The sequence below is a fragment of the Tiliqua scincoides genome, chromosome 5 (assembly GCF_035046505.1).
Source record: "Tiliqua scincoides isolate rTilSci1 chromosome 5, rTilSci1.hap2, whole genome shotgun sequence".
NCBI lineage: Eukaryota > Metazoa > Chordata > Lepidosauria > Squamata > Scincidae > Tiliqua > Tiliqua scincoides.
In genome coordinates, this window is record NC_089825.1 from 28,908,562 (window position 1) to 28,935,323 (window position 26,762).

General features: G+C 43.9%; 2 protein-coding genes across 3 annotated transcripts in view; one reads left to right on the forward strand and one right to left on the reverse strand.

Moving 5' to 3' along the window:
- The first annotated feature begins 955 nt into the window (after nucleotides 1-955).
- On the forward strand, nucleotides 956-14,942 carry C1GALT1 (core 1 synthase, glycoprotein-N-acetylgalactosamine 3-beta-galactosyltransferase 1). Of its 2 annotated transcripts, none has more exons than XM_066627957.1 (4): nucleotides 956-1,086; nucleotides 6,657-6,895; nucleotides 9,378-10,045; nucleotides 11,456-14,942. In XM_066627957.1, the coding sequence occupies exons 2-4, from the start codon at nucleotides 6,673-6,675 to the stop codon at nucleotides 11,657-11,659; spliced, it is 1,095 nt and encodes a 364-aa protein (XP_066484054.1). In that variant the 5' UTR covers nucleotides 956-1,086; nucleotides 6,657-6,672; the 3' UTR covers nucleotides 11,660-14,942. The 2 variants fall into 2 exon arrangements, with proteins under 2 accessions (XP_066484054.1, XP_066484055.1); XM_066627958.1 differs by having other exon boundaries at nucleotides 6,660-6,895.
- Nucleotides 14,943-17,229: 2,287 nt separating this feature from the next.
- The window catches only part of COL28A1 (collagen type XXVIII alpha 1 chain), an 81,109-nt gene continuing 71,576 nt past the window's right edge, over nucleotides 17,230-26,762 (reverse strand). The window contains exons 33-35 of the mRNA XM_066629132.1: nucleotides 22,284-22,536; nucleotides 18,423-18,599; nucleotides 17,230-18,108 (exon numbers count right to left, since the gene is read on the reverse strand). Coding sequence (XP_066485229.1) covers nucleotides 18,427-18,599; nucleotides 22,284-22,536 — 426 coding nt within the window. The 3' untranslated portion in view covers nucleotides 17,230-18,108; nucleotides 18,423-18,426. The remainder of the gene's footprint in view (nucleotides 18,109-18,422; nucleotides 18,600-22,283; nucleotides 22,537-26,762) is intronic.

Here is a 26,762-nt window from a genome sequence, read left to right on the forward strand (position 1 = left end):
GGCCCAAATTCTAACCAACTTTCCAATGCTGTACTAATGGGATAAGTACTGCATCCTGCAGGTGGGTGGCACTCATGGAGGACTCCTCAAAGTAAGGGCATGTTTGTGCCCTTACCTCGGGGCTGCATTGACCTTATGTCAGTGCTGGAAAGTGGGTTAGGATTGCACCCTAAATCCTATCCAACTGTCCAGCCCTGGTGTGGCCATGCCAATGGGGTGCGCGCTGCATCTGGTGATGGTGTGTGGGGGGGAGAAGTTGTGGAGGTAAAGGAACATTTGTTCCCTCACCTAGGGGCTGCATTGCTGCGGCACCAGTGCTGGAAAGGTGGATAGGATCTGGGCTAACTCCCAGAGTCCAATCCTATGCATGTCTACTCAGAGGTCAATCCCACAGTAGTCAATTGGGCTTACTCCCAGGAAAGTGTGGATAGGACTGTAGCCTCAGGCTGCAATCTTGGGAAAAAGCCCCATTTACTATAATGGGACTTCTAAGTAGACTTGTGTAGGATTGGGCTCTGAAACTGCAATCCTATCCTGGGAGGAAGCCCCATTGACTCTAATGGGACTGACTTCTGAGTAGACATGCATAGGATGGGGCTAGGTTGCTTCCCTGGGAGGAGGCCCCATGAGACTGACTTCTGAGCAGACACATCTGGGGCTGTGGGGCGCGACAGTCGTCGCCCCTCAGCTGCCAAAGGCGGGCCTGCAGCCCAGTCCTCTGCCTGTCTACTCAGGAGTCGGTCCCATTCGAGGGAACGGGCTTCCTCCCGGGGAGCGTGGCTGGGACTGGGCTGAGTCACCCCCGAGGAGGGCAGCTCTGGGCTTCCCGCTGCCTTCCCCCCGCCCGGGACGCCCCTTCCCCCGCTTGGAGGCCGCGCTCCTCCCTCCCGGCGCTGTCACCGGGAGACCGCCCAGTCCCCGGCCCAATGAGGGCGCCGGGGGCGGGCCGGGCCCCTCCTCCTCTCCCAGGCCGGGGGCGCTGCGAGGACTCGGCCGGGAGAGGACGGGGCGCCCGGGCGCTGCTGCCGCGGCGGAGGGGCGCCTGACAGCCACCACCCCCCGCAGGCAGGCGGAGGCCGGGGCGAGGTAAGTGGAGGGGCTGCGCGGTCCTTCCCCTGCGGCGGCACAAGTGGCGGCGCGTGCCTGGCTCTGCTGGGGGAAGCGGGGAGCTGCCACTCCGGCTCCTGCGTGTGTGTGGGGGAGGAGTGTATACTGGGGACGTGTGCTTGTGTCTTGGGGGGTGTGTGTGTTGGGTGGGGGACGTGTGTATTGGGGTGCAAGGGTTTGTGCTGGGGTTTTTTTGTGTGTGTCTTGCTTGTGGGACTGTGTGTATTGGGGTGTGAGGATGTGTGTTTAGGGTTTTTTGTGTGTATTGGGGATGTGTGTTTGTATTGGAGTGTGAGGAGTGTGTGTGTATTGGGGTGTTTGTCTGTATTGGGTTGTGAGGGTGTGTGTGTGTGTTTGGGGTTTTTTGTGTGTATTGGGTGGGGATGTGTGTGTTGGGGATGTGTGTCTGTACTGGGGTGTGAAGGTGTGTGTATTGGGTGTTGGGGTGTGTTCTGGAGGGTATGTGTATGTATTGGGGTGTGAGGGGGTGTGTGTGTTGCGGGTTTTTGTGTGTCTATTGGGTGTGGGGTGTGTTTTGGGGGGTGTGAGGGTCTGTGTATTGGGGGGTGTGTATGTATATTTTGGAATGTGAGGGCCTATGTGTATGGGGTATGAAGGGGTGTGTGTATGTATTGGGGGGTGAATTGGGAGTGCATGTGTGTGTTTGTGAGGCAAGAAGCCCACTGGCTGGTTCCCTCTCTTCCCACCCCCTTGAGAGCCCCCTCTGGAAAGGCACTTTCAAACTTGGCAAGCCTTTCCTCATTGTTGCCTAGAGGTGGGAGGGGTGAGTTGTTGTGTCCCTCCCTCCACATTACTGTGCCATACTGTCCTTCAGCCATCTGAAGGAGTTTGTGTCATTCCCCCCCCCCCCCCATATGCCCCTTTGTTGTCCTGTCAGCACCCCCACGGATGTTTCATCTCTTCCTGCCTTGGTCTCTTTCCCCAGCCCAGCCTCTCTCTGGCAGCAGCTTGCAAGAGGGGAGGTGGTTGGGCTTGCAAGCGGGGGGGGGGGGAGATAGTGTTGAAACTGAGATGAAAGTTGGGAGGCAGTGGTGGGAGTGTGGTGTGGCCAGGCCAGGGTCAAAAAGGGCTGAGTTGCCTCAGTAAATAAATACATTACTAAAGGGGGGTTATGTTGAGAGGGAGGTGAAACACTGAGTTTGAAGGCAGTGTTGCAGCAGTTTCCAACTACTGTGCTACAGCACGTTGGTGTGCCAAACATGGTCTATAGGTGTGCCATGGGAGTTTAGCAGAGGCTTAGCAGGGCCATTGATGGATGTGGGCCCCTGGCTGGCAGTGTGGTGTGTCTTTTCAATTGTTAAAAAAACTGATTGTGTGCCTTCTCAGTGTACCTTGAGATGAAAAGAGTTGGAAATGGCGGCAGCGGCGGTGGTGGGAGGGTGGAGGAGGCCAGGACAGAGTTAAAAGGGCCTGGGGGGCTGAGTTGCCTCAGATAAATCCACTAAAGAGGAAAGGAAGCAGTGCTGAAAGGCCTCTCTGGAGGTGCTGCACCAAAGCCTTACAATACTGTGTTCTAAGGGCCCAAGACTAACCAACTTTGCAGTGCTGACGCAGCTATGCCAAGGGGTCATGTGCTGCCTCCTGTGATGGGGGGAGGGTGCAGTTGTGGAGTCCTCCTCAAAGTAAGGGTTCCTTGGGGCTGCACTGCAGCTACACTGACACTGGAAAGTTGGGATAGGATTGGGCCCTAAGAAGGCATTCATAAAATCCACCCCTCAACATGCTTTCCAGCTTCAAATGGGTCAATTCCAGCATGGTCAGATGCAGGCTTATTCAGAAATGAATCCTATAGTATTCAGTGGAGTGTAAACATTTGTAAGTGGCAGGACTGGAGCCACTGCACTGAATGTTCTTGTGATGTATTTCATGTGTAATTATGGCCTTTGTAGGCCTCTCCCACTCTAATAATATAAATATTAAAAATTTTTGGTATCTTTAAATACTTCAAGATTTTGTTTTTTTACAATTTTAGGTGAAAATTTAATAGATTTTCATTGGCCCTAAAAGTGTCATTTTTTTTTTCCTGATATTAAAAGAAATTAAAGCATTTCATGGGCCCCTAAAAGTATCATGGTTCCTAGGTGTTGTGCCTACAGGATAAGTTGGCCTTGCCCTCTTATTAGCTTGAGTTTTGTCTCCCTCCTTAAGCCATTTTTGCCCAATGTTTCATATATGTGACAGGGATCAAATATGTACACCTGTGGGCTGGGCAGAAATGGGTTAAAGAAGCAGAGGTTGAAAGTACAGTTGTGGCTTATCCAGGGTCACACAAAGAAGTTCAAAAAAAGACTTGAATCCAGGTCCAAATCCATTGGAACACACAAGCTGTTAACTCTGACAATTAGGGTGCCATTTGCCATGCAAGGAGCATCAAAAGGTGTTCATGTGATTTTATATATAAGGGCCCTTCAACAAAAGAAGCTGTATTGGAGCTCCTTTTCTTGTAAGCCTTTCTGTATTTAGTCATCCTGACTATATAAAAAGGGCCTGCACAATAATGAGTACTTTTGAAGTTGGTAAAACTCTGCTTGGGCTCAAGATTCCATTTCCTCCTACGCCTGACACGTCTTGTGTCTAGATTTTTTTCCGTCAGACTTCACTGAGTTTCTCTGCTAACACGTCACTAATTGGCCATATTTTTAGAAAAGTGTTGCTGAAAAATTGCTAGATGTTCAGTTTTTGGATTGTACTGAATCCTGAACAGACTATATAGTTAGTCTTGTTTCCTAAAATTGGAACATCACTTATTGTTTCATGGAAGCATTGGCATTTAAGTGTAGTTGAACAAATAATGTGGATTAAAGCATCAAATTCACCTCAGATGTGAATTTGAGCTTAGTGATTAAACACATCTGTATAAGCTGCACTAAGGCTTGCCTTTGTAAGTCACTTCTTGTTCTTGACCCCTCTGATTAAGTGGTGTGAGAGAGATTTAATTACATCTGAGATTAAACCTTAAATTGACTGATACTGCCAATTTAAATAGATGTTGGTTGCAATGCTGTGCTTGCTAACCTGGAAGCAAGTCCTTTTGAGTTTAATGGGACTGACTTTCAAGTAAATACTTGTGTCTTTTGCGGCTGTAGAATTGCAGCCCTGGTTTTGCTTTTCATTATGCCCAAGGTAGAAAATGAAAGTTGGTGAATTCAGTGTCTTGGTGGAAGTCTGTGATCTTCCCTGGAACATTCCAGAGAAAAGAATACAAATACAGAAGGGGTCAGAACTTCAGGGGGAGACATTGGGGTGGAGTTTTCTAGTACACTGTTCCACATGTGTAGAAGAATGTATGGATAATAACAGAAAAAGCTATAGCCAAACAGTGCTTTTACTGGATACGTGGTTTATTTGTTTGAAATTTTTGCTTGTATGAGCACAAGTTGCAGGCATGTGTGACTGCAGTAGAAATAAATCCACCAAACTTGCCTGTTATCCTTGCATGACAATAAGAAACTCTTTGCAAAGAGTCTGTATAATAATATCTGGGTAGAGGCATGCAATTGAGTAGCTGAGGGATGATGTCCCATGTTGTATCTTCCACTTCCTGTTTTATTCTGTTCAAACTGCAGGATATTCTACAGCATTTTTACCCTAAGCATTTTTTCCTGACAAGTTATAACTTTCTTCAGTTACCCTAAAGTTTAGGACATGTAAACTTAAAGGGCCTAAACTGAATCAGAATATGGATACTGATCCACTATATCCTGGAGTAAATTGTTAATCTGTATAAATTGGCAGTAAAATATTTTGCATGTTTGTGTGCTCAAGTAATTAGTACACTTACAGGATAGTAAATTGTATTTAGTATTTTTATTCCACTGTATGTCAGCGGCTTGTGAGTTTCAAAAACCCTTTTCCACTCAAAATCATGCTGATGTGTTGCAAATCTTAGTGTTTAAAACTGCTTATACTTACTGTGTTAGAAAATATTAACGGTCCTCAGACTAGTACGCATCAATGGAAATACAAAATTTCTATATTTCAAACCGACAAATTTCTATCAGTATGTCTTACCCAGTCAAGCAACGTGTCTTTCAAGCCTAGGAAACTGTCTATACCTCATTTTTCCTAATGTTTCTCAGCCAAAGGATTTTCCGCCATCCAAATTAACTCATTCTTCTGCAATAAATTCTAAGAGCTACCTTTTCCTGTGTGAAATATCTCTATTTTAAGGGCTTTCTTGGAGGTCCTACTCTGGATCTCTCTGAGGTGTGATGGATCAGTATTTATTTTTCATTTTTTCAATACTACCCTTCCCCCAAAGAGCTCAGGGTGGTCTACTTTCCCTCCTTTTGCCCTCACAACAACCTGTGAGGTAGGTTAGGTGGAGGCAGAGAGAGAGAAACTAGCTCAAGATCATCCAGGAAGGTCCATGACTGAGCAGGGATTTGAACCTTTTTTCAGGTCTAAGTTCAACTCCATAACCACTACACCATCCTGGCTCTCAGTATCCCAGACAGGACATTTTTGGAAGTGGCACCAGATCAGTGGAACGCCTTTCCTGGGGTGGGAGGGATTCATTCTTCTCCTTTCTTGGTTTATAGATGCTTCACTAAGGTAGTTCTCTTTCAGAGAGCCCTTGGGGCTTTCTGATTGAGATCAACTGTGCCATCCCTGCTGGCTTTTTACTGCCTGGTTAATTTAACTTCATGGGACTCCTTAGCCTGAGAAGGCAGCTGATCTGAGAGAAGGAAAGCTCTGATCTCCACTGCCTTGTGGCTACATCCAGTTATGGAAAAGGCTTCAGGAGTCAACCTCGAGGCAAAATCCAGAGCCGGAGTCCCTGAGGCAGTTCATGGCTGAACACAGTAACGTTCTGGCAACTCCTGCGACGCCACTAGAACCAACCATATTGGCCTCTGCCTTTCCATTGGACCATTTCAGTGACGTGGAGAGGGGGGATTTGCTGCATGGGAAACAGCCTATCCTGCATATCTACTTTACCCAGGCTTCACGCACTGAAGAGGACACTCTGTTCCAGAACCATCGTTCAGAGCGCAATGCCATAGTCTTCCAAGACAGAAGGATGCCATGTTGTTAACAAGCCCTGAATGTCCCCCCTTCCAACCAGCATGTGCATGACGGCTACTGCATAGGCCTGGTAGTGATATGTCATGCAGGTCCTTATACTGTGTGATTATTTAAAACAACCAGGCAAGCATTGAAATTTGCAGGCTTTGACAGACAGTACTTGTATGCATTCATTTTTGCACAAGACTGGCTTTCAAATGTGATGATTGATATTTCTCCAGTATTACTCACTGTTGAAAGTTACCTAATAAAGTGCAATTGTCAACTAGACTATTAATGTTGTCCAAGGAATTTTCCAAATAACATGAAATTTAAAGTTGCCCTTTTTGTTCATTTAATACTCTTCTCATTCTTTATCCCACATTAACTTCTGAGAGTTGAAGGAGAATTAGGTGGGGAAAGTAATAAACTTGGCGTGCTTGCTCAGCTTCTTTCTTGTGTATTTCTATGCAAGAGTGTTTTCTTAAGCAAAGCATATAATCACTTTTCTCTCTCGGCAGAAGACCTCTTCAGGAAATGGCCTTTCGCAAATATTGGCTGAATGTTCTGAGCTTTGCTCTTGGATCAGCAATTGGATTTCTCTTATTTCACCTGCTATTTAACTTAATACTGGAAGAACGAGTTCAGGTTGAGCATCCTGTTCTTTACAATGATCCCCATGGCCATCTCTCAGATACTGATAAAAGCAATCAGCTGATGGGACAGATGAATTTCAGTGCAGATGCAGGGCAACATAAAGGTATGTTCTGTATGGAGCACTTCATCACTTTTTCTTTGCTATACATAATCTTGCTATAGGTAATAGTTTAAACTTTATCCCAAAGATAAAGTTTAAACTATTTTGTTACGTTAAAATATTTGGTGTGCACAACTGTGGCACATGTGGCATTTAAGAAACAGTTTAACTGGTTTTTTTGTTTTAATGTTAAATTAGTTGGAAACTAGGTGCTCTGGCCCTTAAAACACAGTGTTTTAGTGTTTCTAGGAATTTGAATTACATTTAAATACTGATACTGTGCATTTGTTTGAGTTCTGTAACTTAAAATTCTTGTCATAGCTTCTAGGAGCTAAGTTCTCTTCTGTTTAATAGGATTGAGAATGCTTGTAATTGAGCATTTTTAATAAGTTAAAAATGACCTTGATCATGTAGCTTTTGAATGGAGGTATTTTTACTTAGCTGGTAAAATGGTATAGGCATATATGCTTCAAAGATATAGCATTTATTTTACACATGCTTATTCAGTTATCCTTAACTCTATTACTCCTTACTGAAGAATCTGAACTTTATTCAAGGGGATTAAAAACCTGATACTGTGCATGTATACTTGAAACCAAGTTACATCAAGTTCAGTGGGACTTGGGAATAGGGCTGAAATGCTGTGCACTCTTTCCTGGGACTAAGCCCTATTGAACACAGTGGAACTTGCTTCTGAGTAAACATGCATAAGATTGTGCTATAGGTGTTTATAGGGCACCTGTCAAACAGATTTACCAGTTTGGAGACTGACCAAGGTCTACAGCTTAGGGTAGAACTACACATTACATATTATTTGGTGAGTATTTTGTGTCCTTTTCTTGCTGTGCAGCTGGTGAGGCTGCAATTGTGCAGGTATGGGGGCCTCTTAACCTTTCTCATAGTGTGTTTTCCTGCTGTAAAGGGTTAGGAAGTCAGCCCATCTTCAAATGAAGCCTCAGCAGTTGCAGTTAGTAAAACAAGAGTTAGTAAAAATGGAAAAGAATCATGGAGGGACTCATAACATGCATTATCTTTATTTTTTGGACAAATCCTGTATGGACATATTTGAATTAAAAGTTTATAAAATTAGATTTTAGATTGCTAACCACTTCAGGTTTTTTTGCCTAAATACTATTTACTAGATACAGTTTACTGTTTTAAATATAATAGGTCATTCTTATCACATAGGAACTGATCATATACTTTTTAAAGAATTAATAGGGGTGTTTGTTTCCGGTGAGTAAGATAGGATTATAGCCCAAGTCTTACTGAACACAATAGTCTTTCTTCTGAGTAAACACTGTTTTCAAACACCTCTGTTAATTAAGGGTGCAATCCTAACCCCTTATGTCAGTGCTTTCCAGCACTGGCATAGCGGTGCCAATGGGACGTGAGTTGCATCCTGCAGTTGGGTGTCACTCACTGAGTCCTCCTCAAAGTAAGGGAATGTTTGTTCCCTTACCTTGGAGCTGCATTACCCTTATGTCAGTGCTGGAAAGCACAGACATAAGGGGTTAGGATTGCACCCTAAATTTATATCTTCATTTTACTGAACCCTCCATGTAAGTGCTTTTTGACATATATAAGATGACTTACAATTTCATTTAAAAGGTACCATTTTGTTAGCCATATTCAGTACTCCTTCTTTCTTTGTACAGTGACAACTAGAATGAAAACGAACTTTTAAAAGTGTACTTTTAACCGAGCCCTATGGACTAAAATTTTTCATCAATTTTAAATGGAAAAACTAGTTGAACTAATGATTCAGACCATTATAAGCCTTAAATGCATTACTACCTCTATGAGAAACCACTGAAAAATTCATAATTGTGAAGACCAATTTTTTAAAAACCTTGAGTTTATTATTCAGTTTATTATTCAGCCTCTTAGTGCTGCAAAACCTCAGCGTGACTTTTGAAAGTCCTTGAAAGAACATGGGGTTCTCAAGTGTCAAAATAATTTAAAATTCTTGTTTTGAATACAAACTGGTAGGGAAATCTTGGTTTCCCCCTTCCCCTCCATCAGATCTGGTGTAGAAAGGAATGGCATTTCTTTGTGGTTGGCACAATAGCGAATTACCACATATTTGTTTGTTCCCTTCCCTACAAATTAGGGAGTGGGTGACTGTTCACTGACATTTTACATGTCTAGTCCACAACATCGAGAAATGGCAGCACAGCAGGATCTGAAGTCATCCCTATTTCTAAACGTCTAGATATCGCTATTGCACATTTTTTAGAGACTAACAGTGCAATTCTATGCATGTTTACTCTGTTCCATTCTGTTAAATGAGGATAGCACTGATAGGATTACAGCCTACTATTCAATATATTGTACCAGGAAAATCACTAGATCAGGCTACCTCATTTTTATGGCTGCCAGAGTTATCTTTTGATCAGATATGTACTGTCTGTATTGATCCATTTGTATGAAGATTCAGACTTGCTGATGAAGTTTGGAATTTCATTTCTCCCTCCTCCCCCAGATGAAAACAATGATACTGCTGAAGAACTGTACCAGAAGATAAGAATCCTTTGCTGGGTGATGACCAGTCCTCAAAATCTGGAAACCAAGGCTAAACATGTCAAAGCTACATGGGCCCAACATTGCAACAGGATTCTGTTTATGAGCTCTGAAGAAAACAAAGACTTCCCAACAGTGGGATTAGAAACCAAAGAAGGCAGAGAGCAGTTGTATTGGAAGACCATTAAAGCTTTCCATTATGTCCATGACCACTACTTTGATGAAGCAGATTGGTTCATGAAGGCAGATGATGACACATACGTTGCACTGGACAATTTGAGATGGTTTCTTTCAAAATACGATCCTGAAAGGCCAATTTATTTTGGAAGGAAGTTTAAGCCTTATGTAAAACAGGGGTACATGAGTGGAGGTGCAGGCTATGTGCTGAGCAAAGGAGCTCTGAGGAGATACGTGGCTGCTTTTAAAAGTGGCAAGTGTACTCATAGCACTTTCGTTGAAGACTTAGCATTAGGAAAATGCATGGAAAGCATAAATGTAGAAGCTGGAGATTCCAGGGATACACTTGGCAGGGAAACTTTCCATCCATTTGTGCCAGAGCATCATTTGATCAAAGGATACCTGCCCAGAAATTTTTGGCTTTGGAATTATAACTACTACCCTACTGTGGAGGTAAGATGCAAAGTTTGGATCTATTCTAGTATTTAATGTTTTCACAGATTACTCTGACAGCTAGAAAAGCACAGTCAGTTTATATGTGAATTTGCTTCTCCACGAGGTGCAGAATTGCTACCTTCACTCATCAGCTATACAGAGACATTCCGGAGGCTGCAAGGACCCTCAGAATGGTGTCTGTGGCCAATGTGGACTCCTTTAAAATGAGTGGTGGATGCTTCTGCTGGTCATTTCTAAACCATCTATACTGGTGGCAGGAGCCATTCTCAAGGTCCCTACAATCTCTGGAAGATGTCTACAGCATTCAGAGAGATTTTAGCAGTACTGCTGCACTCTACTGGCTTCCTGAGGGTTTCTGCTGAATTCTTCTGGTGGTACCCCTTCGCTCCCTAGGGTACCCCTTGTACCTAACTGCATTGATCCCATAGGACCAATAGGTTCATTATCTGCGAATTTGCTATCCACTAGAGCAGTGATTCTCACACATTTAGCACTGGGACCCACTTTTTTAGAATGAAAGTCTGTCAGGACCCACCAGAAGTGACGTCATGACCAGAAGTGACATGCTCAAGCAGGAAACATTTTTAACAATCCTAGGCTGCTATCTTACCCACACTTACCCATGAGTAAATCCCATTTACTATCATTGTTAAAAGAATATATAGTAGCTTGTTAAAAGTGCAGGTATGTAACATTTCCCCAATGCAGTCACATACCATGGTAGCATCAAGTCTAATATATTAAAAATAAAATATTGAAATGAATGGAGACCCACCTGAAATTGGCTCGCAATCCATCTAGTGGGTCCCGACCCACAGTTTGAGAAACACTGCACTAGAGTTTCTGGGACCCTAACCCTAACATGAGAACTGACTGTACCTTGTAACTCCATCCACATGTGAACATCTACAGTTATTTTACACTGTCAGGCCACTGGTGTATTTAGCTTAGTAGTGTCTACTCTGACTAGTAGTTGCTGTCCAAAGTTTCAGACCGAGATATTTCCTAACCTTGCTACCTATGATTTAAATTAAGGTACCTGTGACCTACTGCATGCAAAGCATATAATCTATCACTAGTTTTGTGTCTGGAGTCTATCTGAAATGCCTTGGCTATGTTCCAAATAAAATGGGGAGAGGGGAAGGATGGACATAGTCTCTTTTCCCTGTATATCAAATATAAGTCTACTATACTTTGACAGCAGTAGTATAATGGTTAGGAGACCGTAACTGAAATGAATTGCGTTTAACTTCTACTGTTTTGTAAAGAAAAAGATGAGCCTTTTCCACTTAACGTTTTTGTTACTCAGTATGACCATTAACAATTTCTGACACTAACATTTCAAAAGGTTCAACACATCTGTTTTTCTTGACACTTGATCATGTTTTCTGTTTTCCCTTGTGGCAGGGTCCTGGATGCTGCTCTGACCTGGCCTTTTCTTTCCACTATGTTGATGCTACCACTATGTATCAGTTGGAATATTTTATTTATCATCTCCGTCCTTATGGTTACCAGTTCAGGTACAATCCTGACTCTAAGAATCTAGAAAAGCAAAACTCAAGTGATGCATTAAAATCAAAAGCTGAAGCTGAAAATCCTGTCATGAAATAAAATGGTGGTTCATGCACTGAAGCCTTTCAAAGTGGCAAACAGACACACTTTTTGTTTACAGATGGCTGCATGGATTTGTTAAAGACATTGTTTTAAAGTATGATCAGAGATCCTAGTGAAATCCAGTGGCAGTAGGGAGGATATTTCACCGGTCACAGTATAAGATCAAGTCTTTAAAGCATTGTCAGCAATGAAATCTCCTGTTATTTTGCTTCAGTAATGTATTCCCACAAATTGTATATTGGAGAAAAAAATGGCTATTCAGATTTATACATAAATATGCAGTATATTAATCCTTTTTTATCACTTCATAATTAATACTTGGTATTTCTTGAATGCCTTCAGTTGCATTCCTATTATCAGGTAAACAAAGATTTTGCTAAAGAGATTCAAATGTGAATGTTTTAATAAAAACCTGTAGCTTGTTCTGATAGCCTTCACAAGTAAACCTGTGTAATGCAGTGGTTCAGGTTTACATCTGAATTACTGAAGTCTGACAGGTGAGTGGGGGGCATCTTGAATTCACCTCTTCAGTTCATTATTGATGGAATGAACACAATCTCACTAGCTGAGCAAACTACAAATAACTTTGTGCAGATAAATTCCCTTATTTGGCCTCTGCAAAGTTAATTACTGTGACAATGCTACTGGAAGTAGCAAGGCATTCATAGCACTGTGGTATTGCTAGTTTACTGCTATTGACTCTATTTAATTTTTTTTTTTTTTTGCTTATTGAATTGGACAGCATCAAAATGGGTACTATTTAAATTGAAATGGGCAAATGTGTTACTTGTCTTGTACTTTTTCCATTTAGGCCTAGATGGTTGTAATTACTTAGTTTGCCTTTAACAGTGTGCCTGTTGCTTGAGTGATATCCTTTTTGCTCTAAAATGTGTCTGTCTTACTGTTGCATTAGGTCATCTTAAACAGAGCCCTCTCCAGTGCCTGAAGGACCTCTGTACTTTGTGCTGAACTATGAATGGTATAATTTTCTTGCAGTGATTTTGCCTATCCATAATGTATGCCACTTTAATAAGGTTTTGTTGCATCTTGGTAGTTGGATAGTTCCACACAATAGTCAAGCTAAAGTGCTAAGTCAAGGCTTTCTTTTTCATTTTTCCCCTTTAATTCATCATATTGATGCTTAAATTGACTATCAACTTGAAAGTGGTTGTTGGTCAGAAGTCTTTGCCAAGCATCCTAACTTAATAGTACTATTTGATTTTAAAATGAATTGGGAGCATTGGAGAATAGCCAGTGCCTCATGAAATTATCTGCTTTACAGTTGTGCGTACACACTTCTGCCTGTCTTGGGTACATGAGCATAGAAATAATTAATTCTTGTTTTCTTTGTTGCTCTTAATGAATGCTCTGTACAGTTTTAGTATTTCTTCAGAGTTAAAAGCAAGACTGAAAATGCATGAAAAGGATGGACTAGATGTTTGTCTATGCTATAAATTTGGCCTGTGGAGTTTTTGAATTAACAGAGTGATTCTAATGCTTTGCTCTATTTTTGAAACCATGATGACTTTTTCTGTGAAGCATAAGGAAAAATGCAAACAAAAAAAAAAGGCATTCCAAATTGTGTCTTGCTCAGAAGCGGATTTATTCTAGACTTAAACTGAGTTTTATCAAGATCAGTTGTTGACAGATGTAGTGTGTTCTCCAGGTTCTTAGTACTTTTCTCCCTGCCCCCATTTTGGCTCTAGTGCCATTCATATGTTCTGTCTACCTCAAAATATGTTCCAGGCTTTTGGTATTAGTTGCCAGTGCTGTACAGTAGTGGGTTATATGGTTAGTGGGAAAAGTGACCATTCTAAGGCTGTTACCTTTCAAATATTGTGACTGTTAAACATGTACTTAAGGTTTTCTCAAAACTGGGTGTTTTCCCAAAAATTGCTATTGTGCATAGCGACAATTACTATTAGGGGAGCAATATCCTGTATTACGTGTTGCTGTGCATTTTATTTTATTTTCAGAGAATGGGCTTGGATCAAAATGTCCCATGGCATGGGGAAACAGTGTTTCCACCCATTTTTCTTTCCCCCAACCATGGTACATGCTACTTCACGAACAGTATGCCATTTCATAGTTTCTAGCCTGGGGGGGGGGGCTGCAGCAGGAAGTGGGGAAGAGAGCACCAGTGCATATGTGGTTATGTAAAACAAGGTTGTTGAATATTGGGAGTGCAAAGAGTACCTTAATAAACGGAACACTTTCTGACCAAGAGTGCCTTTAGAGTAAAGAGGCACAGGATATCTTCTGAGAAAGGGCTTATTATTTTGGGATTCAGAGGGTTAGCATCTATTCTCTCTACCACTTCCTTGAAACTTTCATCTGACAGTGTTGTGCTCTTTGTAGAGATGCAGTAAAGAACTGAGTTGCCAGATTCTCCAGCCAGACAACTTAGACTGTCATTCCATCTGCAGACTTGTTCTGAGAGCTGGAGATTGGCAGTAATGATTGATTTAAATGCAAAGTATTTTTAATTCTCAAAAAGCATGTTTGGGTTTGAAGATACGAGATTAACTTTCAGTATTGTTGTTTATATCCCAGAGTTTGTTCATCTGGATGGGTATAATCTATGTATGTTCAGAGAGCGGTCCAGTTGAACTTTTAATTTTGAGTTATCTTGTTTGTATAGTACATAAAGTGCTTCCCCAGCCTGGGTGACAAAAGTGTTCCAGGATTAGTATCCTATTAGTTTTCATTAAGGTTCCACTTAACAATTTTGTGTTGGAAAAATATTTTATCAATTTTAAAGAATGTTCAAATTCATTGTTAATATGCTGGTATCTTTTCTGGACTGTGTTAAACTTTTCTCAAACATCCTCTTGATTCCATTTACACAGAACTATGAAATTTTTGTTTTGCAATCTCTTAACATACTGTGGAGAGTATAAACTGTTCTAGTCTTTGACCTCAGTATATTTGAAGACACCATATACAAATGATTGTAAAGGTTATTTTTGTCTTGTGCTAACATGAAAAATTCTATATAAAGCAAGCTCAGTTTAAGGTATATTGTGTATAACAGACTTCATAAATCTCAAAACTTATTTGAAAAAATTCTTAACTGCTGAGCAGTTTATCTTGTTTAAATGGTTACTGAAGATATAAGACACAAAATAGTTTTTCAAAGCAAGTAGTGGTTGACTGAATGATTGATTTGTTTGTTGAAGTGATCAACATAAATGTCAACTTGTTTTCTGAAATGTTTTTGAAGTGCCTTTTAAAGTTTTTAGCAATGAAGTGCATAAATAAATTTATCACAACTATGAAATGTCTCCCTTGCAGGTTTTGGTGTGTAATGAATTTGTTCTAATATGTTGGCTCATGTACAGTTTTAAGTGCAGATATTGTGTTTTCTGCCTAAAATGATTATCTATAATCTAAGGCAGTGGTTCTCAAACTTTTCTGGCTCGCAGCTCCCCTGATCCTTGTAGCCATTGCTACAAGGCTCCCCATTACAACACCTCACCTCAGTTACCCCCAAAATGGGGATGAAGGTGTTATAATTATATACCAGAAACAAGGCTGCCAGCACTCTGAGGCTGCAATCCTAAGCACACTTACCTGAGAGTAAGCCCCATTGAACAAAATAGGACTTACTTCTGAGTAGACCTGGTTAGGCTTGTGTCCTGAGTTTAGCAGCACAATCCTTTAATGGAGGGTTTTGGAAAGGGTGGGGGGAAGTGATGAATTTGCAGGAGGGGAAGACTGTGTTTTGTGTGTATCTGCTAATTGCAAACTGAGACCTAGAGACTGTTTGGCTGGAATCCAAACCCCACTTTCCTGGGAGTAAGTCCCATTGAACACAATAGGACTTACTTCTGAGTAGACCTAGCTAGGATTGTGCCTTTTAGCAGCCAACAGAGTACCCCCCCTCCCCAAAAAGGAGGCAGGAGGAAAAGGGGGAATGGCTGAAAAGGAATGGGGATTTTTATTTTTAATCAATTTTTGGAGACAAAGCCATTAAGAGTGGCTTTTTTCTTTTTTGAAGGGGGAGGAAAAAGAGAAAGGTGAGGATCTTTGGTTAAGCTGAGACCCCAAGCCTATGTAGGTCTACTCAGAAGTAAGCCCCATTTGAGTCAATGGGGCTTACTCCTAGGAAAGTGTAGAAAGGATTGCAGCCACATAAGCAAGATTACAACTCACCCCAAAGTAGATGGGGGCTGCTCACACACATACACCCAACATGCAGATGCCACCCCTGTTCCCCCCAGGCAAGAAGGAGAGATGCAGGCTGGGGCATTTGGACACCCCTCCCACACACACACACTAGGAGCAGGCTGGCTCCTTCCTTCCCAAGCAGCCTTGACCAATCCCAGGATGCCCAGGGCAAGGGGCACACTGGGAAATGTAGTCCTTGGGGCGAGGTTGCACTTGGAGTGAGCTCCATGATGAGATGCAGCACCTCTGCCTGCTCAGGCTGCCCCACCCACCTTGTTCACAGCTGCAGAAAAGCGGCAAGCCAGGAGGCAGCACATGCAGCAGAGCAGCTGCTGGCCACCACTCTCCCCTAGATGCCTGGCAATGCCCCTGGAGGCTAGCCATGCCTCACTAGGGAGGCAGGACACACTGAATACCTCAGATCTAAGGAACTGTCAGATCACTGGTTCATTTACAAGTTGCAGCCCAATCCTGTGGTAAGAGGTGGGTTTTACATAACACGGCTTTCTGCACTTCTGACTTTGAAAACACCAAAATCCACAAAAAAAATAAAACTGGGAAGAGCATCCACAGTTACAAAAGATCCTGCAATAGTGCATGGAGCACTCTTTGCTGGACCACTCCGATTCACTGTCACAAAGTGGTAGCAGCCTTGGAACCACAGTGTTATGGCTCCCAGACTGTGCCAGGGTGGGTAAGGTGGTGCCAGGTTTTTGGGGGGTAAATAATGTATTGGGAGGACAAAAATGGAGACAGTATAGAGGGGACACACTGACTTTAGCATGCCGCCTTGCTTCACTTCTGATTCCTTTAAACCCCCCATGTGCCTTTTTAAATTGGAAAAATACCCTCCATTACCTTTCAGCTGAAGTGTCTGTCCATCTGTCGACGTTGCCCCCCCCCCCCACGGATAAAATGAGCACTCATGGGGATGGGGATAGCTGTTGAGATCAGAGCCATGGTAGGGCAAAATGGTCCTCCCTCGGCGTGCTATTTACAAACAATGCCTTAAGCAGGGGCTACATCACAAATGTGTCATTTGTTTTAGTTCTGCCCTAAACTTCCAGACTTTGAAATACTCCTTTGTTTTTAAATAGGCAAACAACCCATTAATTTGGAAGAATTTTTTTCCTAGGGCATTGTAAACATTGGGATATGTAAACCAGAATATTATGTTTCATTAACTTTTATTGAAGCGCTAGCCAACCATTCTTCACTGACTATTTTTTGAGTACAGACAAAATAAATACCACTGCCATTCTAACACCTGCTGTCTGTATGTCAGATAAACAGTTTGAAGTGTATAGTCAGTTTCCTACATTTAGATTAATGTTTGTATAAAGAACTTAAAAGACTGTCATAACTTCAGCATTTTCAAATAAGAAGCAACACATGACTTGTTTATATTACCACTTTTAATAATTGCCTATCAGTTAACTTGTACAGTACCTCTGAGTAGGGTTAAAGTTTAGAAGGAAAACTTCAGTATGAAAAAATACACTTATGTACATCTTTCAGTGCTTTTTCCTGTGAAATTGACCTACAATGTACTTCAGTATCTATTTTTTAATTTTTTTTATAAGAGCCCTGAGAAGAATCTGGATTAACCTTTTAAAAATATTGGCTATGATCCAGCAAGATATGTGCATATATGCATACATCTCAGATAAGCATCTAAATACACTGTATTGAGATGTACATCAGCACCTAAGTGAACTAGCTGGATGACTCTTGAGGTGAAAAAGGACACATATCTAGGTTTTCTGCTGGTTACTATCTGCAATTACACCTAGATCCAGAACTATTGCATTAAAAAAAAAATGAGGGGGGAAGCAAATGCCAGTTTACGTAATCTTAGCTGCTGAATCCAAACATGCTTTAACGTGGAATTGTACACTTGCATCTGGGTATTGAAACCTTTTGCATTATTCCAATAAATGCCACCTTCACCAACTTCAGGAATCATTTGTTCTGCTTTACACTGTAAAATATCTTCATGGCAAAATAATAAAAGGTCCTGTTCTATTTAAAGCTACACATAAAAAGCCCTATCCAGCTTGTTAAAGCTCCTGAAATGGAATCATAGCATAACTAAAACATAAAATATTTTGCCATGTTAAACCACCGGCTATGGAAATAACATGTTCTATGAAGTCTAAAGAATGTACGTAAAAATGCTCTAGCCATAAACACAGAAGTAGTACAGCATTGGGGATTCTTTAGTATTAAAGTATATTCCAGAAGTTGGTCTTCATTGTCCTGAAAGTTTGAGCTCTCTAGAAAAGAAGAAAACAAGATGCTTTATATATCAACTTGCATACATCATAACAAGGGGAGTAGTACTGGTTAGTGTTGTGCTATTTAATGCAAAATTGAGTACAATGTTCTTAAAGGTAAATCTAAGAACACCTTTTTAAATTAGCATAGGCTGCTCTAAAATAGAAACTTTCTTGCTGGAAGACTGAGCAGCTTTTAGAATACTAGCATTTTGTTAGGGTGCCATACTTGCAAGGTACAAGTTTTCTCTTTACGTAAGTGTAGTGGGGAAGAAGCTATGAAATTTTAAGATCCAATGCTTAGCATAACATACTTGTTTATCCTCGAACGCAGGTTGCCCGGCACTCTGCTTCTGTCTCAAACCTATTTTGGTTGCCACTACAGCCACCATACCAAAATCGGGCACAAGAATTGGAATCCTTGTCATAATACCACTTCACTGTATAGTTTCGGCAGTCTCCAATTTTCATTGGTTCCAAGCACCTGGCATCTGAAGACACATGTAATAAACAAAAGTTTGGTTTTTTTGTTCTCTTCCCCGCCGCCCCTTGAGACCTGCTGAACTTCTACAGAAACATGAAATCTTTGGCCTTGTCTGGACTACTATGATGTTGCACATCTATGGTTAAAGGCATTTGTAATTGCAGGGTGTAGACAAACATGCCTGTAAACAGCAGCCTCTGTGCTATTTTCTACCACAGAGGCAAACCCTGCTTCTACCTGCCCTTTTGGAGGTTATAACTTGACCATTGCTTATAGATTAGCAGGTTTAGCGTCTTTCTTTTCATCCCAATAAGTTTTAAAAAACCATCTCTTTCTATAAAGAAAATAAAGCTCAAAGTGCACACTTCTCTTTTTGTACAGCATAATCTATTTGTAATTATATACTATTCCTCTAAACCAGGGGTGTGCAAAGTTTTTGGCAAGAGGGCCACATCATCTCTCTGACACTGTGTCGGGGGCTGGGGAAAAATAATTAATTTACATTTAAAATTTGAATAAATTTACATAAGTTTAATAATAATAATAATAAAATAATAAAACTTTATTTCTATCCTGCCCTTCTCCCTAATGGGACCCAGGGCGATTTACATAAATGAATGTATTAAAGATGAACTTATATGAATGAATGAAGGTCTTGCAATAGCTCAAGGCCTATAAAGGGCCTTGCACAAAGCAAGGCCAGCCTTTGCTGCCACTACTGCATCACAGACGTGAGACAGCAAGCAGTGGAGGGAGCCCTCAACCCACAGTTCACGTGAGAGGTCAAAGTCTCCCTCACGCTGAGAGCACTTGCTTTGGGCCGGTGAGGGCTTCAGCAAGTCTCTGGAGGGCCAGAGGCTCATTGGAGACTGGGGGCTCCCTGAGGGCCACATTGAGAGGCCTCAAGTGGCCCCAGGGCTGGGGTTTGGGCACCCCTGCTCTAAACCATGAAAGACTAGCTGGTGACAAGACCATGTTGCTGCAAAGTCCTGTGTTAGCTTCCAAGAATACAGTATATGTATCCTCAAAGGTGGGAGGTATGCTTTAAGAGTGAAGTCCTGTCTTGAGTATGTACACAAGTACAGACCCTGACCCATCTTTTCTGACAACACCTGGGAAGCTATAGGCATGGTGAAGAAGTGATGGTGCCTTGAGCCAAAGAAAATCCATATATTGCTCAGGCTGCATCCCTGATGGAGCCCTCTGTGTATACAGCACACTAAAAAAAACAACCCTAGTAAAGCACCTGACTGAAATTGACTGTAAGTAAATTGACTGAGGAGGCTTGCAACTGCTCTCTCCACCCTACTTTTGACTGTCATGATTTTGTAATAGGGCTGTGCAAAGTGCACAATTGGATAAAAATAGTATGCATTTCTCTGGCTGCTTCTCTCTTTATGTTCATTTTCCTAATCTGTTCATTCTGAGTTATCTACAAAATTATGCAACTGCTTGGGGTAGAGCTAGACACAATGGCAGCGGATGCTGAAACCCAGATCTGCCCCAGTCATGTAGCAAGCAGCAGTCCAGTGTTAAGGGTAAAATTGGTCTGCAGGTAGAGCGTATGGAATCCTCACATCCACTTTTTTCACTGCTTTTCTTCCAGCCAGGCTCAGTTCCAGTAGCTGGGCTGAGCGAAAGGAAAGTGATATCCAGGAAGTAAGCTGGGGGAAGGCTCCAGGAAGTAAGCTGGGGGAAGGCTCCAGCATGCCTTCCATAGACATTTTTTTGGCTCTGAAAACTGGACCTCCCATCTCAGTTATGTGTTTAAACAGACAAATCTACTCCTGTTGCTTTAGTTTGAGCTTTAGTGTCCCTAAGTGATCCTTGGTAGATTTTCTGGCAAGAGATATAACAGCCATGCAGAAGGACAAGTACAGAGCAACTAGCAGGTTATGAGAGATGAACACAGTTCCTTAATTCTCATGAGACTTACTTAGAGAGGGGGAAAAGGGATCAGGCCCACTTCAAGCACTTTGGCCACCTGGGAGCAGGCCCCCCTATGCTTCCCCCCCCCCACCAGTGGCAGTCATGCTCTGCTCTACCAATGGAGCAGGCAAAAGCTGCTATGCTTGCTCCATGCTTGCTTCCATGCTTGCTCCATGCTTGCTTCCTCACCCACCCTGTTCCCTACCACCTTTTCCAGTGCCATCTCCTTCCTAAGCTAGGAGACCACCTCCCTTCCTGTGGGTTAAAAGTAGCAGCAGGGCAAGAACTGCCAAAGAGAAGGAGAAGTTCCTCCCAACTTTCTTTTTTGCTAGTTCTTGCCCTGCTACTGTTTTTAAACTGCAGTGGGGAGGGGTGACTAGCCCAGCTGAGAGGGAGGAGGTGCGCAAGTGACTTGGGCAGTGGGATGAGGGAGTTCTTCCCCTCCCAAATGTGCTCTTTGAAATTTGAGGTCTACTGGCTCCTAGTGATAGGGTGGCCGTGTTAGGGGCGGAATACATAAGGTTAACCAGTTTCCCTGGGAGGACACTCCAGAGCAAGCCAGTAGGCTGTGGATGAAGGACATACATTTCTAGAACAGATCCGTCAGCAAGAGGAGACAACCAAACACTGTGCTGGTTCTCATTTTAAGAATAGCAAATACCACATAAACCTGCAGTGCACACATGTGTCTATTGTCTAAAAAAACTGAGTCATGATGCTGCACTCCATCCTATACCCATTACTACTGTGTCACTCAACAGCTCTTAATTTTTGATATACCTAAACTGAATGATTAAAATGCTGAAGTCATTTGCATTCATGCCTTTGTTTATCCCATTCTCTGTATCTATAGTTCGGTATGAGTAAATTGCCTTAAGGATGAGTGCTTTTATTGGTTATTGTTATATATTTTGTTGTTGTTTTTCTTTTAATGTATTGCGACGACCTATGGTTTTAAGCAAATAAATTAAATTGAATTGAGTAAATTGTCCCTATTATATATGTGCAATATATTGATTTCCACCTACTATTATCCTTTCCTGTCCAGGCAGTGAAAACCACATAGCATTAGTCACCAAAAGGGGTTGGCGCATTCTGTCACCATACTAGTTAGTACGTTGGTCCATCTAGCTCAGCATTCTTATTTCTGGCTGGCAGCAGTTTACAAAGATTCAAATACCAGTGATTAAGCCTGGGACCTTAGGCATGCAAAGCATGTGCTTTCCCAGTTAGCCACATCCCCTCTCCAAATGGGAAAAGAACATGTATGTTTCACTTCTGTACTGCAGATTCTCTCAGGCCTGCAAAACTGCGAGTCAAGAAACTTTTTTTCAGCATTTATGTTGTTTTTATATGAATTTGGGGTGCCGATTCCAAAAATGGCATGGGTTTTGCCCTATCGTTTCTAGTTTTGGAGAAATGACATAGCCTCATTAGTGAACGGTTCAAGCAGCTTCTTCATGAGAAAGTCTATGTCTTGGTTTCCTCATGAGGAAGTTGCTTGAACCATTCACTAACGAGGCTATTGTTTCTCCAAAATTAAACCTGATAGAGCAAAACTGATGCCATTTTTAGAATCAGCGCCCCAAATATATCCAGGAATAGGTCTAACTTTAACACCAAAATGTGTGGTGGCCTAGGTTAGCAGGAGCCACCATGTGTCTATATCTTCAGTGGCTGAATTTTAAAAATACTGATCTTCAAGAGAGATAACTAGTATAAACAAACCCAAGACCCACTTGGGAGCCAAGCCCCTCCTTACCTTTTGTAGCACCTATTGGTCTGTGTGGTTGTTCAACAGCTGGTGTAGGTTGCACATATCTTGTTAAATTTGTTGAGACTGAGGTCTGCGGGCTGCGGGTTCTAGTTTCCCAATGGTCTCGTCGATCATAAAGCGAAGGGATGACTGGCTTCCTGCGACTATCAGGAATGTGCTTCGGAGGAGCTGTGACAGCATAGCGATCCCGTTCGAAATGTGACTCTGCTGTCTCGCTGGGTACCCCTGGAGGGTACAGCTGTAAAAAAGATTCAGTGTTGATGGTAAAAAGCAGTTAAGCTTAACTAACCAAGCAGAAATCCAAATGGGAAGGAAATGCCACAACTAGTTTCCTTGTACTGATACCAAATGTCAGGCCTCTAGTTATTACATTCAGGCGCCCCCCTGCATCTGCAGATCTGGTTATCACATACATGCTTTAACCAGGCACTATAAGCAGGCGGCTTATAGCAAGACAACTAGGCAGGCAGCCTGCAGCGAGCGGGGATGACTCAGCAAATGTGCTTCCTGTTTCCCATTAATGTTTGCTGAGTCAACCCCTCTAGCTGCAGGCTGCCTGCCTGCTTGTCTTGCTTTAAGCTTTTTCTTATAGTGACTGGTTAAAACAAGTATACAATTCCTTGTGTGTCTATAAACAACATGAAGGTAATGGGTGGAGGGGGGCAGAGACAGAGTCCCACATATTCATGTTTCCTGTATCCATGGTGGGGCCAGGAAAGCATCCTCTGCAGATAATGGGGAATGCCTGTATAACACATACGAACAATTTCCAGATTTTTGCATAGAATGAACTATCCTGAGGGATTTTTTATGGGCATAAAGGTGAGAGAATATATTTTTAATAAAAAGTATACCAGGCACTCTTGCAGAGCAGTCTAGAAATTGTCCCTTGGCAGCCTTTTGTTCCTTGGTATTTGTCTGGGCATAGCAGTCAATCTTACCTCACTGTTGTAGGGGGAGTTTTGAAAATCTGTCTATGCTTTTATAATCACATTATATACATAGCCACAAAAAGGCAATCCTATAGCAAAGTTCCTTCTTCAGCAAGCACATGCTGTGCCCATCTCACCCAGGGATGACAGGCATGGACAAACATGCCAGAGGTCTCATTCAGGGGCCAAAAATGATGGCTTCCTCCAGCAAATGGCCCAACAGTGTTACTGCAATGAGTAAAAAAGCCTTCAATGATTCATGTATCCCGATCACCCAATTACAAGCAGGGAGATCGGAGTTTGTCTGGCCTGGCCGGAACACGGGAGCCCCTTCCCCTGCGAGGGGATTGGTGGAGAGGTATTTTAAGGACACAGCAACAGCCCCCCCTTCCTTCTTTGCTGGTGGGCACCTAGCGGACCTGACCCCATCCAGCCACCTTGGACTCAGGACCAGTACAACTTCCGAGGAGACCTCCTGTGCAGCGCGTTTGATCTGTAAGGTGGGGATGGGGGTTTGGACAGGCTCTGCCCAAGGAAAGGATTAGGTACAGTCCAGGCACGCTTTCCTGGGAGTGAGCGCAGAGGGACTTGCTTTTGAGCAGACATGCTTGGAGTGTGCGTTCAGTCCCTGGCCTGGTGGGCGGAGGGGGCAGGCTGCCGCCTTCCAGTTCAGAGCCAGGTCTCCCTGCTGGCCTTCTTGGGGTCTCCAGCGCACATGGCGCTCGCAGCTCCTGCTGCTGCTTCCTGGGAGGGCACCCACAGGGGTTACTGGAGAGGGGTGTCAAGATCGTGATCGCGTGGCTGCTCCAGGGCTTCCGCCTGCCCAGGTGGCAGGTTGCAGTGCGCTCCATGTGGGAGCAGGCTCCACATGCCATGCAGCCCTCCCAAATTTGCAGGCGCCTGGCCACATGCTGCGGACTGTTGCAGCCCCTGCGCTCCACTGGCAGGCAAGCCCGGGGCTCCAGGAGATGCCCCGCCAAGCAGACAGCCTCCGGATCCCTGCAGCATTGTGCACATGGGGAGCTCAGTGCCTCCGCTGTCACCCACTTTCATGGGAGTAAGCCCCAGGGACTGTAATGGGGCTTACATCTGAGAAGCCAGGCAGAGGCTTAAGCGCTGGGGCTGCAACCCGAACCACACTTTCCAGGGAGGAAGCCCCTTGGGCTATAATGGGGCTTGCTTCTGAGTAGGCATGCAGAGGCTTGAATCATGGGGCTGCAGTCCTTGCCCCACTTTCCAGGGAGTAAGCCCTTGGGACTATAATGTGCCTTGCTTCTGAGGAGGCAGGCAGAGCCTTGGACTCTGGCCACAATCCTAGACACACTTTCCTGAGAGTAAGCCCCATAGTGTATAATGGGCCTTGCTTCTGAGAAGGCAGGCAGAGCCTTGGACTCTGGCCACAATCCTAGACACACTTTCTTGAGAGTAAGCCCCATAGCCTATAAGGGGCAGAGCAGAGCTTCAGAGCAGGCATGCAGAAGCTTGAACTTTGGCCGCAAACCTAGCCATGCTTTCCTGGGAGTAAGCCCCATGGACTATAAGGGGCCTTGCTTCCGAATGGGCATGCAGAGGCTTGGATCATAGGGCTGCAGTCCTCACCCACTTTCCAGGGAGTAAGCCCCTTGGGCGATAATGGGGGCTTGCTTCTGATGCGGCATGCAGAGGCTTGGAACATGGGGCTCCAGTCTTCGCCCCACTTGCCAGGGTTAATCCCCATGGGGGCTATAATGGGGCTTGCTTCTGAGTCCACGTGCTGAGGCTTGGAACATAGGGTTTAGATCCTTGCTTCAACTTCCAAGGAGTAAGTCCCACCGAGTATAAGGGGTCTTGTTTCCGGGTAGACATAGCTGGACTTAAGGATACAATCTTGTCCACACTTTCCTGGGAATGTGTTCCATCAATTTTAATGGGACTTACTGATGAGTATACAGGCATAAGATGAGCTCCAGTGAGTGCAAGCCAGCACAGATCCAGTAGCTCCTAAACAGGCACATGGGGATGCAAGAAACTGGGGCTTCCCATCTTGCACGGGCCTTTAGGAGGGCACTACCCCCAGCCCAATTCAGCCCCCCCCTGGCCTAAAAGGGAGCACCTTACTGGCTTGCGCGGGTGACTGTGGCTGCTGCATTCTCCCCCCCCCCCCCAAAAAAAAACCTGGGCAACTTAGACTGTGCGCCGGACAAGGAGCAGCCCGGGTTCTGGTGGTCAGGATGGTAAAGAAACTCACAGTATCTTACAGGGATATTGGGCCACCCCCCCCCCTTGGTTGGGGAGGGGAGGGAGTTGCAAGTATCTGGCAATTTGGCTAAAGGGATTTTGATTTACACCTCAGCCATAATTTGGATGTGCCCTCTGGGGCCAGCCAGTCGGAATATGGGGACATAAGACACCATGCCGGTCAGGGCTATGGTGTATTGTGCTCAGCAGGGCTATGCTTGTGAGCAGCATTTCTAGATTTAGGGCTTTCGCTACCTAGTAAAAGCCCACTGGGGGTGGAGGATCCCACAGTGGGGCTCGAGGCATGGCTGGTTATGCCGCCCAAAGGGGCTTCGGGGAGCTGGAAAGGTAGCAGTCAGCTGTTAGCTAGCGGCACATACCCCTCCCCCCATGAGCTGCTTGCCAAATCCAAGTTTGCATCCCCCCTAACAAGCTTTGTGGCATGATGATTGCAGGTTGAGTCTTAACACAACATACTGGCACCTGCAGATGGATGAGACTGACCAGAAGGGGCATGGACAATGGTGCGGTGGTGGCTCCCCTAAGTGTTGCATTTGCCCAGCTTACACCAGTCCAACCAGCTGCAACAATCTCCTCCCAGGCACCTGACCTCCTCCTTGTTAATACTTGATCAGTTTCAGAGGATATTTAGAGGCACATGGGGAGCCCCTGGCCATCTCAGATTGCTTACAGCATGCACTCCATCTATGCGGGAGCCGCTTTGAAAGCTGCCTGGCCAGGCTTCAGCACCCAAGGAATTGAGCAGAGTGGATGGGGACACGCTGGCGCATTTAATACTATGTTTTCCCTGGGCATCAGCAGGGCATTTAGCAACTCACTTGGTGCGCATGTTGCCCCTGCTCCTTGAGAGAGGAGATATGTTCTGTACCACCCTGCTTAATGGGTGCGCCGCCCCCTACGCCTTTAAGGGAAGAGTGGCGTTCCATTACCAACCTGCTTAACAGGCATGCTACCCCTTCTCTTTAGGGGAGGATGGCAATCTGTTATCAGCCAGCCTAACAGGTGTGCTTACCCGACTTCTGTGGGGGCGGTGGTGTTCTGTCAACAACTCGCTTACCAGGAGTACTGCCCCTACTCCTTTCAGAGAAGGGGGGTGTTCCGGTGCAGACCCACTTAGTGGGCATAATGCCCCTAGGCCTTTGGAAGAGGGGAGGAGGTTTCTGTTAACAACCCACATAGCCGCTTCTCCTTAGAGAGGGGTGATGTTTCGTTACCAGCCCACTTAATGGGTGCACTGTCCCGGCTCCTGGGGGAGGGGCAACGTTTGGTTACAAACCCACTTATGGATTTGTGG